The sequence below is a fragment of the Manacus candei genome, unplaced genomic scaffold (assembly GCF_025592945.1).
Source record: "Manacus candei isolate 608988 ecotype Guabito, Panama unplaced genomic scaffold, ASM2559294v1 h1tg000063l, whole genome shotgun sequence".
NCBI lineage: Eukaryota > Metazoa > Chordata > Aves > Passeriformes > Pipridae > Manacus > Manacus candei.
The window spans coordinates 1,242,153-1,259,098 of NW_026138111.1; the positions used below are offsets into that span (position 1 = coordinate 1,242,153).

Genomic DNA, 16,946 nt, shown 5'->3' on the forward strand with positions numbered 1-16,946 from the left:
AAAAAAGGAATGGAAACATGTACAGTATTTGCATTTTTATTACAAAACAAAGATTGTCAGTAAGAGTCATTTCTTGACTTTAGTAGCATTCATCACTTGTTCTTGAGCAGCTTTCTTTGCCTTGACCATTTCAACGAGTTCCTGGATAGTTGGGGGAAAAAAAACACAACACACCAAACAATTAAATTAAACATGCAATGTGTTAACAATGCTAGGGTTTTGAACCCTACATTTATTCACTGTGAAACACTCTCACTCTCAACATAGTAAGAAATCTACACAGTTTAATACTGTGAAGCAATTTCTCTTAGGAACAAATCAATTGATGAAACGTCAATGCTCATCTACCTCCCCTGTAGTAGGAACTTTACCTGCAGGAGGATAGGGATAGGACTTTACTGTCTACAAGAGCTTGGTGTCAAATTGTAAGACAGATTTCCTGAGACAGACTTTCCTTCCCAGATTCCAGAGCCACCACTTTCACCAAGGAACATTTAGTCCTTAAAGCTCTTCAGGGGTTGAGTTACCAAAAATAAAAAAAAGTTTCTCCATAAGGTTCCATCAGTTTGCTGCTGTCAGAGACCATCTCTGGTAGGCAGTGCAACAGTAAAAGCAAAGGATTCTATCAAGACCTGGGCTGATGCCAGTCCCAGGAGAGGTGAGTCCCTTACCTTGTATCGCTTCATGCAGTCTTTTTTTGACCGGCCTGGAACAGCTGCTGCTATTTTCTCCCATCTTTCGGGAGTATTTACTGGATAAGTCTTCAATGCTTGTTCTAAAAGTTTTTGTTCTTCTGTAGTCCAAGGGGATGTATCTAAAGGTGATCCTGTTTTTCAAATGCAAAAATGACAGTAAGAAAAATATTGTCAAATCTATTTAGTAGATTTAAAATCTGTGCAGTTTTGAAAAGCCCAAAAAAACAACCAATCCTGAAGCTGACTGGACAAGTGACCCTCAGGATCTTTAGATAAAGCATGGGGAAGTTAGAAGGGAGCATCTTTTGGTGTCAGCTGAGTGTTAGATTGCTGTAGCTGCCCTCTTAAGGCACAGCACTAGGGCAGCAATGTAGGTTTTCCTTTTGCATTTCAGTAAGGAACACTCAGTAAGGAAACAGCCTTCTCTAAGTGTCTGGAAAACTTGATGGGAGGTGTTTGGGGTTTCACAGGAGACCAAAAGCTGTATGATGATCCTGTATCTCAAGTACATCCCCTCAAGCCTGTTCTTCCCTGAAAGTGTAACACCCTCTGAGGAACAGATGATCTCAGCACCAGACTTAACCTGTTGCCTCACCAGGAAGCATTTCAGACTGTCACTGTGTAGGTCACTGTGGGGTGTATTGTGTGTACCAGAAACGCTGAAATCCGGCACCAGAGCCTGGATCACTTTCTATGTTTGTAAGCAAGTCTGGAGTCTGGGTTACTTCCTTTCTAAGAGGCACAGGGGAGACAAGTCTGTAAGAAGGGCTCCCTTTTCAGCTTTACCTTCAAATCGTTCTGAGGGGGCAGCACTGTCCATCTGAGGCACCACACCGTGTTCTTTTTTAAATTTGTCAAATGCTTTCTTGTTTATGTCATCTTTTTGATGAGGGTCTATGAGCAACAGACATTGAAGAGAAAAATTATTGCAAAAGTTAAAGCCACATGTAATAATAAAAACATTGTGTAGCAGATTACTAGTTTACAATAATCACATAATTAAAACTATTCCTACTTCCTTTAAAATAATGGTAAAGAGGTTGGTAGATTAAAAAAAACAATCTTTTAGGGTCCAATAAACTTTGCTCAAAGTGTCAGGCTCTCCAACCCCTATCCTGCTTTATACTGCTCAGAGGAATACTTGTTCCCTATAATCTTAAGCCTGAATCTGCAACTTCAGAGAAATCCAGAAGGATTATTCTCTCAAGTAATGGCTCCTGCACAAAACTCACATATTATCCAGGGTACGAGCGTGTCAGAGGGGCAGGAACACTGGGGAAGTTCAGGCAGGTGGTTTGGAATGGAGAAGCCTCTTAAAAACTTTGTGCAATTTTTTTTTCTCCTGTAGTGAAATATGTAATTTCCTTAAGACCTTCTTCCAGAGCTCTCTAGGCTTCATTTATCATTTTATTATTATTCATTTTCAAAGAAGAGATGAGCCACATTAATTTAGGTGTCTTACTCTGGTGTTTGTAAAGTATCTCTAGAGCTTAATCATTTCCTTTTATTTTAGATGCCTTCCTTTGTAGGGAGCTTTTCCAGAGGCCCACTTGTCTCTGGCTGAGCCCAGGCAATGCATGTGGCCCACAGACATCTGAGCATCCAGCTACAGTGAGACTGTTCCTGAGAGTCACTCATGAGGTGGTAACTTACACAAAAACCATTGGGCTGAAAACACTGAATCACATAAATGCTCCTCTAAATCTTCCATCTGAACTACACTTCTGTGGGGATATACAGAAGATTTTCTCAGAAACACAAAGCCATTTGAAAAAAAAATCCAGCTGTGCAGAAGCATGCAGAATATCTTATTGCAAAAATAAGGTAATATAGATACCAAGCTTTTGAAGGCTCTTGGCTTTATTGATGACATCTTTTGCTGTTCGTTTTATTCCAGTAGTAGAGTGCAAGTTCATGTAATTGGCAATAACTTCCCACCTAAATCAGGAATAGAAAGGATAAACCAGCATATTACATAATTATCTTCATACAAGTGATGGTCAAGCTCCTGTACACATTTTATATCAAATCCTAAGTAAGTTTAATCATACTTAAATACATATAAAATGTCAGGGTAACTATTTCTGGAAAGTCACTAACTGAAGAATTCAGTCAGTTGAGTGAACTTTAGCTGCCAATACAGAAAAAGGATGGGGTAGAATGTAGGTGAGTGCAAACCTCTAATCCTCAAAATTCTGCTCACATGTTGCTTTCCTGAATTCCCTGAACACCTCTGACATTAAATACTGCAGGGTGCACTCAAGGGCTGAGAAGTTACTAATCCTGTGTCCACTGCTCCCCAGAAGGCCTAAACATCAAGGAAAGGGGCTTAAGCAGGAAAGAGCTAGAACAGCCCTATAGCCCCAGAACTATTTCTAGTGCATTCTTAGAAAATGGAAAGCAATATTTGCACCTGATCAGACAGGAGGATGGGGTCTAGGCCTGTGCTCTCAGTGAGCACTGACTGCTGAGCTGCAGAAACAGGCACTGCTATTGTCTCCAGAGAGTATGGCAGCTTTTATTTATTTTTTTTAAAGTATGCCTCTAAGTCTTGTAATTGGGGCCTCAAATCCCAAGTGGAAGTAGGCATTTCATTCCTGGGAAAGAGCAGAATTTAAGGCATACTCCTGTTCTTCATGCTTATCAGTAAGCTGATTGCCAGTGCTGCTTTCTGTAAATCCCAACCTTTCCCTTTCCCCCAGCTCTGCCCTAAGGAAAGCTGGTGCACTTATCTCTCTGCATGGTTTCCTCTGACCATGTAGAGGGGAAAGCAGCCTCATATTCATTGTGGAGCTACTGGAAGTAGCTTACACACTTGTATTCCTACCCAGCTGCATCCCAGTCACTGTTCCAGTTTTGTTCTCTACTTTAACAACTGGAGCCTACCTTGGAGTGAGCCCTGTGCAAACATGCACCTCAGCACCATCTTGGTAATGGACTGAGGCCCCAGTCTGGGGGAAATGATACAGGGCCAGAGCTAACTCCAGTGACACATAAAGCATGGCACTGGGGGAAAACAAACCACTGGCTGCTAAGAGTCAAGGAACAGGAGGAAATTTAGGGAGTCCTCATACTGACACCATACTTAGGAGGGTCTGAAAGTAAGTGGTATTATGCTTGTTATTTAATTAAAAATTGTTAGTAGGGATTTTAGCACCGATCCCGAGGAGTACCTTGAGTTAGTCCCTGCTGGAAAGAGGTTCACAGCTTTAATTAACAACTGTAAGTCATCTTCTGGCCAATTTTTGCTTCCCCCTCCACCACCAGTGGTTGACTTTTCTGAACTCTTTGTTGCTTGGCGCATACGAGCTTCTGCCTCTTCTTTCTCTCGCCTTATTTGTTCATTTATTTCTTCTATCTAAGGATTGTAAATAAGCATTATTTATTTATTTATTGAATTTTTACATTTCACAGTGACACAAACCCCCTCTCTCTGGAATCACTTTGAGCCTTGAATTCTGCTTAGTTTCTCTTCTGTACATGATACATAAGGAAACGGAGGTGCTTATCTGCTCCTGTATTATTTCCCTCCATCCCATGCATAAATTTGGCCATCTCAGATTAGGAGTTCAGAAATCCATCACAAGTTCCCTAGGAAATTACATGAAAACTCCAAGAATTAAAGCAAAACTTCAGATCCTAGTGTGAATGTCCAGGCTAACACCTGACTTAAGAGGGACAGATCCACAAAAGTAATAAAAGCCTAAAGTGACCAGTGAGGGCAGTGAAACATCCATGTTGAATACACTGATTCCCAAATCTTCCAACTGAACTGCTATCTAAGCCTGGTTATGTCAGAAATTCTCAGTTACAACAGTTGCAGTAAGTTAGTAACTAAAATCTGGGTTGTTGCAGTTAATGCTAAGAGTTTACTCAGAGTTAGATGGCCAGGTGTAGTTTGTTAGCAAGCAGTTCAGCAGAATTTAAGTTACCCACTGCACATCTTTGTGACCTGTAATCACATCTCGAGAATGTGGTTTGACACATCTTTAATTATCTGCTTCCCACTTCAGTCTTGGCAATATTAAAGGAGCTGTGCACTGACCCCTGTTGGCAGATTGCCCAAAATAGGTTTCTCACTCTGTCTCAAAATCTTTCTGGCAAAAGGAAAGTTATCTGGCAGATAATTTTTATTAATGCAGAAATGGAATAGTTTTAACAGACAGAAAGGGGACTGTCCTGTGTTTGGAACACTCTCCTGGAGAATGGAAGATTGAATTTAGTCCCCTACAGAATACAAAGGCTTTAAGTTGACTGGTGAGTAAACCTGACCCTGGGATGGGGGCAGATCCCCACCAGGAAAGAAAGTTCAGAGCAGTGAAACACACTGGGTGAGAGAAAGCAACTTACTCTTTCTGCAGGATGTAGGTTCAGCCTTATTAGTTCAAATGGCTTTTCCCTGCTGGCAGGTTTAGGCAGATCCTTGCTGAGTTTTGTAAACCTAAATTGCAAGTGTCTTGCTTTTTCCATTGTTTGGTATCCAACCCACTGGCCCTTCCAATGCCTACAGCCTGCAGCACTGAAGTCCTTTTGTGGATCTAGCCCCAGGTCAGGGATACTAGGCTAGAATTTTTCTTGCATAACAGAATAGGTTAAGACTGCCCTCCTTCCCTCGAGGTAACTTCTACCCATTGTTGGGCAAAATAAAATTCCTCTACTGCTTCTGAATAGAAGTGGATTAATCTCCCCAGACATGAACTGCACTGTCTAAAATGGAGCAGAGATCACACTGCCTGGGGACTCTGAAACTCGAGTCTGTGTTTAACAAGCAGGATTCCACAGCAGCTATGTTGTATCTTACTTCGATTCAGTCATGTTGATTCCACAATTCATTCTGTTATTTTGATTTGACACTCAGCATAATTACCTGTTTTACTACAGCCGCCTTTCCTCCTTCCCTTGTTGTGGATGTAAGTGCTTCATTCAAGCATTGCAGACTAAAAATAAATTATTAAGTTACAACGGAGAGCTAGTGGAAAGATGGGTATCAAAATGAGCAGAAAGCAGCAGCAGGAGGACTTACCTTGCCAGCTCAAGGCGATCACAAAGCTTTTCCACCTCCTCCATCATTTTAACACAATCTGCCTCATTATCAGAAAAGTAATTCCAGTTCTGGAAGCAGAAATACATGTTCTACAAAGTTCTTGAACTTTACTGTCCTGTTCCTTCAGCCAAAGGCTTAACACACAGCATCCTTCAGCCACTGCTGTGTTTGGACCTATTTGGTCAGCTTTACTCATAACTCAGAAGCATTTAAGTATGTGTTTTAGCACTTTGGTTTTTAGTAAACCCACTTTCCATACCCATCTCCAGCCCTAAGGACAAGCAAACACGATACAGTCTAATCTAAACACACACAGTAATTTCACTGACATAACATGTATTTCATCGTAATTATATTTAATACCTTGCACGTTGTTCTCAGTTTTTGCCTTTCTTTCTTGATTGCTTTCTTCTGTATCTCTTTTTCCTTTTTTGCTAGTAATGCTTGCTGCCTAACTTCTTCTTCCTCCTTTTCTTTTGCTAACCGTGCTGCTTCTAATTCTGCTTGTCTTTGCTGCAATCAAAAGGGAAAAAAACCCAAACAAGTAAAAAACCCTCAACAAATCACACTGTTACAAGGTCATTCAGTCATCTAATATTAAAATGTTTTGGTTTTGGTGTGGATAGAGTTTTGTTTGTTTGTTTTGGTGGGGTTTGTTTTAAAATGCATCAATACTTTAATGTTTGGTTTTCCAAGAATTTTGAAGGAAGATGATGAAACATATAGCAGTTGGCATTGAGTAGTTGATTAATTGAGGCATTAATTAAGTACCCCAGGTATGCACTGTGAGGACCCCCAGGTTATAAATCCTCACTTTGTCTGCAATGAAGATATAAAACCGTGTGAAATCTCCTATGGCTGCCTCAGGAATATAAGCTTGGAAAAATGCAGTGGTCCGGCTTTTCTCTGCATCACTATTAATATAGTATTTTGCAGTGTTCCAGCACTGTCTTTCAGGTTACTTTTTAGCATCTTACAGCTCCCTTTCATTCCTGTACTTTCAAAGCCATCTTTTCCAAACTGTTAATATTAATCAGATATGTTGCATTACCTCAAAGTGTTTCATACCAACCAACCACTCCCATTCCACACACACAAGGCAAACAGCCATGTCCATTTTATGAAAATGCAAAGTAGGGCACAGAACTTAACACCTGCCTCGAAACCAGAGGAAGCGTATGCAACGACAGAATTCAGTTTTAGAAGATCTTTTGTTTCAGATCTGCATTCCTTGTTTCCATCTCATTCTCAAAAGGCTGTCAGTCTTGCCCTGCCTGCTGCACAGGCAAAGACAATGCATCATTAAACCCACTGTGTTTCTAACAGTAGCTCCTGACACAACTAGAAGCTGAAGCAGTGGATCAGGTATGAATGAACCAGGGTTTTTCAATCCAAATAAAGTTGTTAACTTACTTTTTCTTTTGCCTCCTGTTCTTTTCGTTTTGCTTCTACTTTTGCTTTCTTCTCTGCTTCCTTCTTTGCCTTTTCTTCCTCCTTAAATTTCTTTATCCTGGGATCACAGCTGTATGCATTGTCTGGTGGAAGAAAGGAAGCAGCATGTACAGAAGAAAAACAGGAGATTTCCACTATTAGCTAACAAATCTCTCTTTAAAAAACAGCAGTTTTTGTGCTCACCAACAAGAGTCCTAATTCTGTTCATTTCTTCTTTTTTCCTCAATGCTCTCGCAGCTCTGTTCTGCTTCTCAATCCACCTCCTTTCATCTCGACTAGAAGGGAAAACACAGTTCAGTGCTAATGCCCTACAATGTCACTGTTAGAAATTCATCAACAAACTTTTTAGAGTTTCCCCCACACAGATGCTCTTCTGTGAAAACTTCAAAAATAGACTTCGATAAATGAAGCTCCAGGCCCCAAGCTCATGTAAAAAATGCTAAGTGTTTACATAGTTACATAAACCTGACAAACCAAGCTGCTTATCTGTCATCGAAGGGAATGATATCATGGGCTTTATTTCCAAAATGCAATCCACTTGCTTACCTAACATTAAACCTCAGCAAAACAACAGAAATGCTGGTATAATGTTTAATTAAAGGGCAGCAAAATAAGTAATGCCAATTATCTCATTTCAGAGAATACGGGTCATGTCAAGTAAACCCATCTGCACAGAAACAACAGTGACACTGTGGTAAAGTCATGCCAGATTCACTCCAGCAGAACACAGCTCAGGTTAAATAGATGAGAAACTGGCTGACTAAATAATCTGAAAATACTTGTAAGTGCTGCCAAGAAAGAGGCAAGTTTTTAGTGGGGGTCTGTAGTCTCATCCACACAAGCATATGGAGAAAAATATAGGGGGCAGGGTGGCTGGACCAGATGGTCTTTAAAGTCCCTTCCAACCCAAACCATTCTGTGATTCCATACCTCAGAACAAAGAAAACAATCCCCATAACAGAGTAGGAGACTAATATGAGTAGATTGAAGCTTTAAAACGTGAACAACATCACCTGTGTCAAGAAGGGGTAACAAGAATCATGGCCATCTGAACAGCTGCTGAAATGAAGTTCTCTCTCAAGTACAGCAGACTAGGTACCACTTGTCTTTAAAAAAGGACACTAATGACAGGAATGACCAGAAGAAAAAAGAGCTATGCAAATAATTCAAGACCCTTCCAATGAGAAGGCTAGAGATTCATCTGTGTGATTTATCACAATACAAGTGATGTGGAATTGATTACAGTGCCTCATAAAAGAGAGAACAGTGGGTCCAGTGAGGCTCAAAAAATTTAACAGCAGGAAGAGGCACTAGAGAAATGAATGCCTACCTACAGCTAAATATGTCAGTTACGAGCACAAAGCAAGCCAGCCACTGAATCTAAATACAGAATTGATTTATATCCAAACCTGAAATAAGAGGTTCATACAATGCAAGTTAAGGTTATACAAAGATAACTAAGTGAAAGGTTGCATCCTGTGAAATGTGTTAGACTAAATGATTTGGTGCTCCAACTTGAACACTCTGTGTTTAGAACTGTAGGAAGGATAAAAATAGAATGTTATTTTCTGAGTCTGAGTAATTCAGCAACTATCACTACATCACCAAATACATGATTTTTATTAACATCAAGCCAACAGAACTCATCTCTCCAAATTCTATAAAGTATCATTTTCTCAGTACAAGTTAAAGATCAAGAGAGAAATGATACCTGCTTACTTATGCACTCTGCTCTGGCTCCAGGTTCAACCTGTGCTTGGGACTGGCTGGAACTGCAAGTCTGAACTTAACTGAACACACATTTCAAAGCACCTCAGACACACTTCTGTGAGGCAAGCAAGAACTACTTCAGCTACACAAATAAGACACAGAAGCCCACAGTCACTCCAGTTCAAGTCCATGACTGACTCCTGAGCTAGGAGAGTGGAATTCAGACTTAGCTTGGCTACCTTTCTTCCTGTGACTTACAGTCTAAGAGAAAGTTGGAAAATCTTGCTGTATCATCTCTCAGTCTCCTGTCAAATTTCTTTTTACTTACATACCATTCTGCTTTCTCTTTTTCTTCTTCATCTAAATAGGAAAACTCTCTCCAGGAATCAAAATTATACCTAAAGTAAATTTAAGGAAAAAATAAAGTGAATGAAAAAACAGCAAATCTATTAGAAATCATCTACCTTTTTTACCATTATGTTTTGGTAGGCAACTATATTGCTATTTATAATTTATAATACGTAATTTACAATTATACTGCACCTACAGTGATTCCACTGTGTTTACTCAAAGCACAAGATGTTCCTGAAAGTAATGATTTACACCTATCTGTACTGTGGGACAGAGTCAGGATGGGATCAGTCTTGCCAACTCTAAATGTCTACAGTGCAGTTGTCTAAGCTCCCATCACAGGCAGTGGAGATGCAGTGCAGTCTGTAGAGTTCAGAGAGAAATTAATGTAATCTTCATGTAAGCACTCGTACTTAGCAGGGAAGTCAAACCATAAACACTGACTTTATTGGACTAAACACATCTCCCTTAAACACCTTAGACATCTCCACTAAAAAACACAAGTTAGGTGAGATGAACTTCTAGTCTGTGGGTCAGCTCAGTTCACAGCCATTGTGCTCAGCCCTCCCGCTGCAACCACGAATTTAGTGTGGATGGATTAGCCAGGAGAAAGCCAGCTCATTTCGTGGGAGGCACAAACGGCTGTGGGGTAATTCCATGACATTACTGGGTCAGAACAGCCCACAGCCAACAATCCACACAGCAAAGGGTCTGCAAGCCCTTCATATCACATGTCTTGAACACTGTGAACAGAAACAGAGACATCAGCTAACTTACCAAAAGGAATAGAAGGCATCTACCTCTTCAAATGAGGAGTTCATGTCCCCAAGTTTAGGTACATTTTTCTTATTTGACCACCTGAAAATAAATGAATATTTTCAAGAAACAATATGGATAACCTCACTTCTTAACATGGCATTTGTTAAATTCAGAATCAAAATACCAAATTGGAGGCTCCCTTCCACCAACACAGAAGAGCACCAGGAAAGAGGAAGAGAACAGGACAGTTCCTCCTAAGCATCCTCCAGACTGGGCATTTTTTGGGGAGTTCCTCCAGAAAAGCAACCTCCTTCCTGCCTTGTGCCTACAAGGAGACCTGATGGAGCACAAGCTATCTTTGTGGATATTCAATTCTCCACACACATTCTTCTGGAAAAGCAGCTTACAGAAAGTGGACAAAAGATGTTCTGTGAGTAACTCAGCTCTGTGGTAGGCTACAGGAAACCTCCCACACGTTCTAATGGAGCACAAGGGAATAATGCATACTCCGCCTCCACTGCATTTTTTCCTAGGGAAATCTTCCATAGGCTCTAGAATTTGTTGTTCCATGACAAAGCATCTATTTCCAAGCAGAGAAGGGAAAAGCCCATGTGACAACCAGAGATTCAGGTCTGAATCTCTGGAATACTTGATAAAACAGTCAATAAGACTACTTTAAACAACTATTGTTCAAAACATTGCAAAGCACCTCATGCAGTGGGGCACTTCTTCATGTAGGGAAAAGGTGAAACAGGCTTCTGTTGTGACACCCTTAATACAAAGTTAATTGCCAAGCATGAATCAAATGCAGAAAAACAGAACCACCAAATATTGCTAGTTACATTTATCTTCTCTTTTAACCAGCTAAATTGTGAAAATAACTACTGTCTTCTTTAATGTCTCATCCTCATAAGAAAATCATAAAAAAGTAATTTTTAGTCAGCAGTATACAAGCACTTAGTATTGAAAGTAATTTTAGGATGAAACAATGTGTTGTACAAAAAAGACAGCAGGGAGCTGAGAACAGATCTTTTTTTTTTAAATCTCATGAGTCAAACTCAATGTCACAGTTCAGATTATTTTAAAATGAAATAACAGAGAACTGCACTATTTTACTTGTATTACATTTCTAGCAAATTACTACATCTCTTGTTACAAACACAAAATCAGAAGTTTGCAAATGCTGATTCTCCAGCAAAAGCAGAGGCAGTCTGACATGGCTTACCTGGCATTTCTGTCAAAAACTGGTGAGAAAACTTCAAAGAAGTTTTCTTTTGCTTCACTTTTGGAAGGTACAGAGTTATCAAAAGTAGGATCTATGCTGTTAAATGCTCGTCGTTTCACAGGATCAGATAATACTTCATAAGCTGAAAAAAAGTTACCAGACATAAGGTTCTAAATGTTTAAAAAGATGCTGTCAGATCTGCATTTGATCTATCGTTCTGTACAGCTTGATACTTAATTATTTCAGTGTCACCAAATAGCATTGTTTTCTACTCCTGTTAAACTAAGTAGGAGGAAAATGTTCATTTAAAAGAACACATTTAACTACTGAGATGTAACAAAACATGTAATATTTAAAATACTTTCATAGCAGTAAATTTGGTTCAAGCCCTGGGAGTTTGGGCCTGACATCCTCAGGCTTTTATACAGCATCAGATCCTTGCAGCAGACAAACTGACAAAATGGGTCTATTAAAGCACAGAGTAAAAGCAGTTCCTGAGTTAATATGATGTCAGAACTGGCAAGAAAATGAGCCATTCATTAGAATTTTTGCAGCTCATTATGAAGTTGTACTGAGACTTGGAAAGAATATAAATCACCACAGAGCTGCTGGATGAAACATGCACACACTCCCAGTTTTCCTGTTCTTACAGGCCCAAAGTTGGAGAGCATCACGTTATTAATCTGGTATCCTGTAAATCACACACACTATAGCTTCAGCAAACTCTTACTTTTTCAGAAGGTAGTGTGGAGTTACTTTGTCTGTCAGTTCTACAATGACCACTATTTTTCGGTAAGAGTGAAAAGTCAAAGGAATCAAATTCATAATGTGATCATTCATGGGCTTCTGTGCCTGCATCCCTGGACAGAGAACACTGCACCATGAAGTTGGATCCAGGAGGTGATAACCTGGAGACTCTGGTGCTCTGCAGTTCTGTGTACTGTTGTAAACTGATCTCACTGCACATGTCAGTGGAGTGAGAAAGGAATGCAGGTAGCCACCAATGAGCTGCTGCCTGCCAGTCTGCCCTTCTCTTCTGGGAAGGGACTTCTTCTCTCTAAATACTCTCTCTACTCTCTAAATGACCCCAATTATCCTCTGCATGGTAAGCCAGGAGCCTCAGTAACCCTCATACCATGTCCTGATGCAAGAAATTCTGTGCACATCCATTGGTTACTCTTCTACTCAAGAGACACCCCTTCCATACAGATCCCCAGTTCTACTCCCACATACTCAGTTTCCCCAGCTCTGTATCTCTTGCTCATTCCTTTGTCAGATCCAGTTCTGAATCCCACCTACGTACTCCTCCCTTTCCAAGTTTCTTCTCCCTGTTCCATTACCACTTCCTCCTGCTTCATGCCCCTCCTTCCTACAACTGCATTTCCTTCCTCCAAAGTACAGCCTGGAAGCATTACTCCTCTTCCTTGCTACTTTGTGCTTTGCTTTCAGTTTATCCTTACACTTGGATTGTAAGCAGTTAAGAAGGAAGATTCTATGATTCCATGATATTTTGCTCTGTGCATGTAGAACACAGAGCAATTCCTGAATTCAGGTGTAGGTTCTCATTATAGATATCTGGCAGTTTTCTGACAGGACTACAACTACAAAAAAGAAATTTCCTTTGGCAATTTTTTTCCCTTTGACAACTCTGAAGGAAGCTGAAAACAACATTAGTTTGTCTGATATCTCATACTAACCAGTACTGTAGGAAGACATTCAGAGAAGAAAGTTTAGAAACACAAATTCCAAGATTTCCTCTTGCTTCAACCTTATTAAGTGAAAATAACATGTTTGAAATAAACAGAAAAGCCAAGTTCCAAAGCATTTCTAGAGACCCAAGTCATACACCTAGAACAGTCCCTACGGCTTTGGAATTGGCCAGCAGTGGTGCTCTGGGTCCCAGAATCATTAAGGTTGGAAAAGACCCCTGAGATCACTGAGTCCAACCATTAGCCCAGTGCTGCCAAGTCCACCTCTACAGGCCAGAGGGAAATGTCACTCAGTTGAGTTCACTCACTCATCTGAGGGCAAAAATGAGCAGCTGAAGAAACTGATATCCTGGATCAAATCAAAAGATGTTCTGCTGTCAGAGCAAGCACATTAGAATTCAGATTTTTCAACAGCTGTTGGTGCCTTAGGGGAACTGCTCCATCACACACCAGTTTTCCCAGGTATGGAGCCACCTCCCGTGTTCATCTGTGCGAGTGCTGCTACAAGTGTCACATTTTGCCACCACCTGGCACAGCAGCCAAACGTCTGTGTTCCATTCCCATTCTGCTTCTACTCAGAGGGAACTTATATTAATGCAATGTCTCTCTATTGAGGTAGTTTTCTAAACTGAAAAAGGCCTTCTCCAGCTTTTTAGTCATTGACAATTTTTTAAAAACCTAATAAAGCACAAGAAATATGTTTCTGATTATCAAGCAGATTGAGAGAACATATAACAAGAGAGATCAATTGCTTACCTTTAGTTATGCATGTAAAATAATCGTTATCACCTTCTCCTATCTGTTCCCCTGCAGCTTTTCGCTTATCTGGATGATGTTTCAAAACCATGGATTTATCTAGCAAATAGATAAATAGCATTGCATTTAGAAATGCTTCATCACTAACATTTCAAACTAAAAAGCAATACAGTAATTCCAATTGACATTTCTCTAATTACATACTTTAATAAAAATCAAAACCGAAACCCCCAGATCTGGAAGAAAACAAGTATAAGTTAATGACTTTTCTTTGATTTAGCAGTATTGTCAGACCTAAAATTATTTCATCTTCGCTGGGACGTAAAATGACCACAACTCAGAAACTCTATTCCACCTCAACACCTGAAGAAGTGCTGATTCTCTGGGACTTATTCTAGTATTATGCATAGCAAAGTGTTTCAGCAACTGTGAGTGTACAGCTGGCTTCAAAACTGAAAAAATAATGAAAAATAATTTATGTAATTTTAGTTGTTATTTCTAATTCCTTTACTGAACACAATCCAAGATGGAATTTAGCAAGGAAAGTACAGCCACAAGCCTGTGAAGATTGCTGCACTTACCCACGGGTAACAGTAAGCACGCACATGAGACTTGGGGTCAAATTCTCTTTCTACTTAGGCCTTGAATCCTAAGACATAACTAGTACATAGAGAATATCTACTAAAGGTGCTACCAAGGTTTCTTTAGTGTTTAAAAGGTAAAACTAGTATTTAAATGGACTTCTCTGCCAAAAGGCCTTGTCCCATTGTCATACAACACACTTCTTGGCTCACTATAGAACACCAGAGAGAAGATACCAGGCAAGGAGTTACAGCAACTGTCCCTGCCTTTTGAATGACAAATCAGAATCCTCCTTAAAAACAGGAAAGCACAGTATACAGTGGTGAGAAAGACTTCCATCTGTACTGTACCATGTAACAACTGAGTGCTCAAACAACTGTTTGGCCCTAGAGAGGCTCCAGTTCGTGCTCAGAGGATTAGTGAAACCACTGATCATCTCCAGAGCATGTGTGGCTCCGTGTCATACCACCACATGCTCCACAGTGGTGCTGTTTACCAGCACGTGCATGAGGCAACATATTTCCCATGTAAGTCGGTAATTCACTGATTTCCACCCATTTTCATTTGGGAGTATCCAGGGACAGTGATTCTGCTCACACCAGCACAGTTACACAGGCAACTCTTCACAAGGTCAACTCACACACCACCAGCTTGTCTCATAAAGGCTACTGAACAATCTTCAGAGTGCTTTTAAATCTTCCTCCACTAAGCACTTCTGTCCCTCTTGCAAAGCAGAGGCACACCGTGTTCTAGGAAAAAGGTTCTGAAGCCCAACATGTTCCTTCACATGCAAGTACCACAAAATGCCCCCAGGCACCTGCACGTGCTCCTGCATCATGAAGAGGCATTTTTGAGGAGGCATTTTTAGGCCTGTGAAACAGTAAAAAGCTTGTTCATGACATGCAGATATTGTCAGGTGGAAAACAGCTGTGTACATCTGAAAGAAGAAGTTATGCTTATGAAGGAAAGGTACTTACGAGCTGCTTTGATTTGTTTCTGAGTAGCCCTGTATCGGATATTTCCGAGCCCAAGAACTGCATAATGGTCTTGATTCTGAGAGAAAAAAACCACAAAGCCTAATAAACACTGATAAATACAACCTAAAATGCCACAATACATGCAGAAAACCAGTTCTCCTCCCCATCTCTTAAAAGCAAGAGGGAGAATTCTTCCCTCTCAATAAGTATTGGGAAAAGGCTGCAGGGACAATTGTCGTAGAGGCCATAATTATTAAATATGTAAATGTCAATAAATTAAGCCCTGTTATAAAAATTCAAGTAGCTTAATCCAAATTGTATCACAGCACTAGAAAGTTCAACTATTGGAAAACTGAACTGGTGTCTTTAATATTAAGAGTGCCAACATAACTCCAGGGTAAGGGAGGTGGTGACAGGCAGAAGAGACACTCCTAACACTTTCAGGCGGTAAAATAAAAAGCAGCAGCTCAAGATTAAGATCTTATCATGATGTGTTTGCCTTCACAACCCAGATATATGCCAAAGGACACAAAACAATTCAGACAGGGGTGGGAAGGGATCTTTAGCAGCTGGGAATAGCAGACAGCTTTAATGGGCAAAAATAGTTGACACCAATCTGTATCAACTGAATACCTTCCAGTCCTTTGGGTCAAGAGTTTTTAACATAGGAAACTCTTCAAGCTGCAGTTCTTCATCCCCTGACTCTTCAGAAAGCTCCTTCTCATCTTCCAGCTCCTGGAAAGAGGCAGAAACATTTATGTTTCTCCTCTTAATAAAAGCTTCAAACCATCTTCCCACGGGTTCCACTTGACAGAGCACTGACGCTACAAGCAAAAACACAAGAGCAACTTCACCCTCTGTGGCTTACTTTTTTTTTCTTTCCTTTTTTTTTTTTTAATTAAACCCCATCAAACCCCATAAAGACACTGCATCACACAAGACTACAGATCGCCAAACCTCCTCGTTGGCTCTTCAAACACAGAGCCCCAGCACACGCGTGCCCGTCGGACGGGACCTCCCGACGCCCCGCTGCGCCCTCGCATCCTCCGAGGGGTTTCGGAGTTAGAGGGACGCACGTGTCCGGTCACATTAGACACAGTCCCGCTGCTCCCGGAGGCGATAACCGCGGCGGCAACGCTAAACTGGGGTTGATCTCCCCGCGCTCCTGCTCCCCCTCCGGCAGCGACCCCACACTTGTTGCTCCCACACGGAGCGGAACAAGCGCCGGGGAAGGCGCAACACGCGAAGAGAATCAAAGCCTAATAAACAGCCAAGCTCCCCAAAACCTCGGGGGTTCCCCAGCTCCAGCGCAAGCGCCGAGGGCCGTGTTTCGGCCGTGCCCGCGGTACTCACCGGCGGAGAGCGGCCTGGTCACGGCCGAGCGCTGCCCGTGCCCGGCGGGGCCGCGCAGCAGCGCCATGGCCGCGCTGGGCCCGGCCGGGGCCGCCCGTGCCGCTTCCGGGGCGGCGGCGCCCGCGTGCGGCGCCATAAGCGGCCCGGTCCGGCCCGGCCCGGTCCCCGCGGGCCCCGCTGCGGCCCTGCCGCGGTCCCTGCACCCCCCCCGCAGCCCCGGACGGCTCCTGCGCGGGGGCGGTACCACCGGCGCCGCCCGGGGCTGGCGGGGAGAGCCGCCGGCGGCGCGCGGAACCTCCCGGCGGCGGCCGCGGCGCCCGGGGGGGAAGGAGA

At 41.7% G+C, this 16,946-nt stretch overlaps 1 protein-coding gene across 2 annotated transcripts; it reads right to left on the reverse strand.

Moving 5' to 3' along the window:
- Positions 1-20: 20 nt before the first annotated feature.
- On the reverse strand, positions 21-16,724 carry DNAJC2 (DnaJ heat shock protein family (Hsp40) member C2). 2 transcript variants are annotated; one of them, XM_051805078.1, is made up of 17 exons: positions 16,614-16,724; positions 15,894-16,084; positions 15,261-15,336; positions 13,702-13,800; positions 11,237-11,378; positions 10,030-10,110; positions 9,234-9,299; positions 7,375-7,466; positions 7,153-7,274; positions 6,103-6,252; positions 5,719-5,807; positions 5,563-5,632; positions 3,869-4,053; positions 2,533-2,633; positions 1,482-1,589; positions 672-826; positions 21-141 (listed from the first exon to the last, which is right to left on the reverse strand). In XM_051805078.1, exons 1-17 carry the CDS (start codon positions 16,678-16,680, stop codon positions 67-69), a joined length of 1,869 nt encoding a protein of 622 aa, XP_051661038.1. In that variant the 5' UTR covers positions 16,681-16,724; the 3' UTR covers positions 21-66. The 2 variants fall into 2 exon arrangements, with proteins under 2 accessions (XP_051661038.1, XP_051661039.1); XM_051805079.1 differs by having other exon boundaries at positions 15,894-15,995; positions 16,614-16,684.
- Positions 16,725-16,946: the final 222 nt, after the last annotated feature.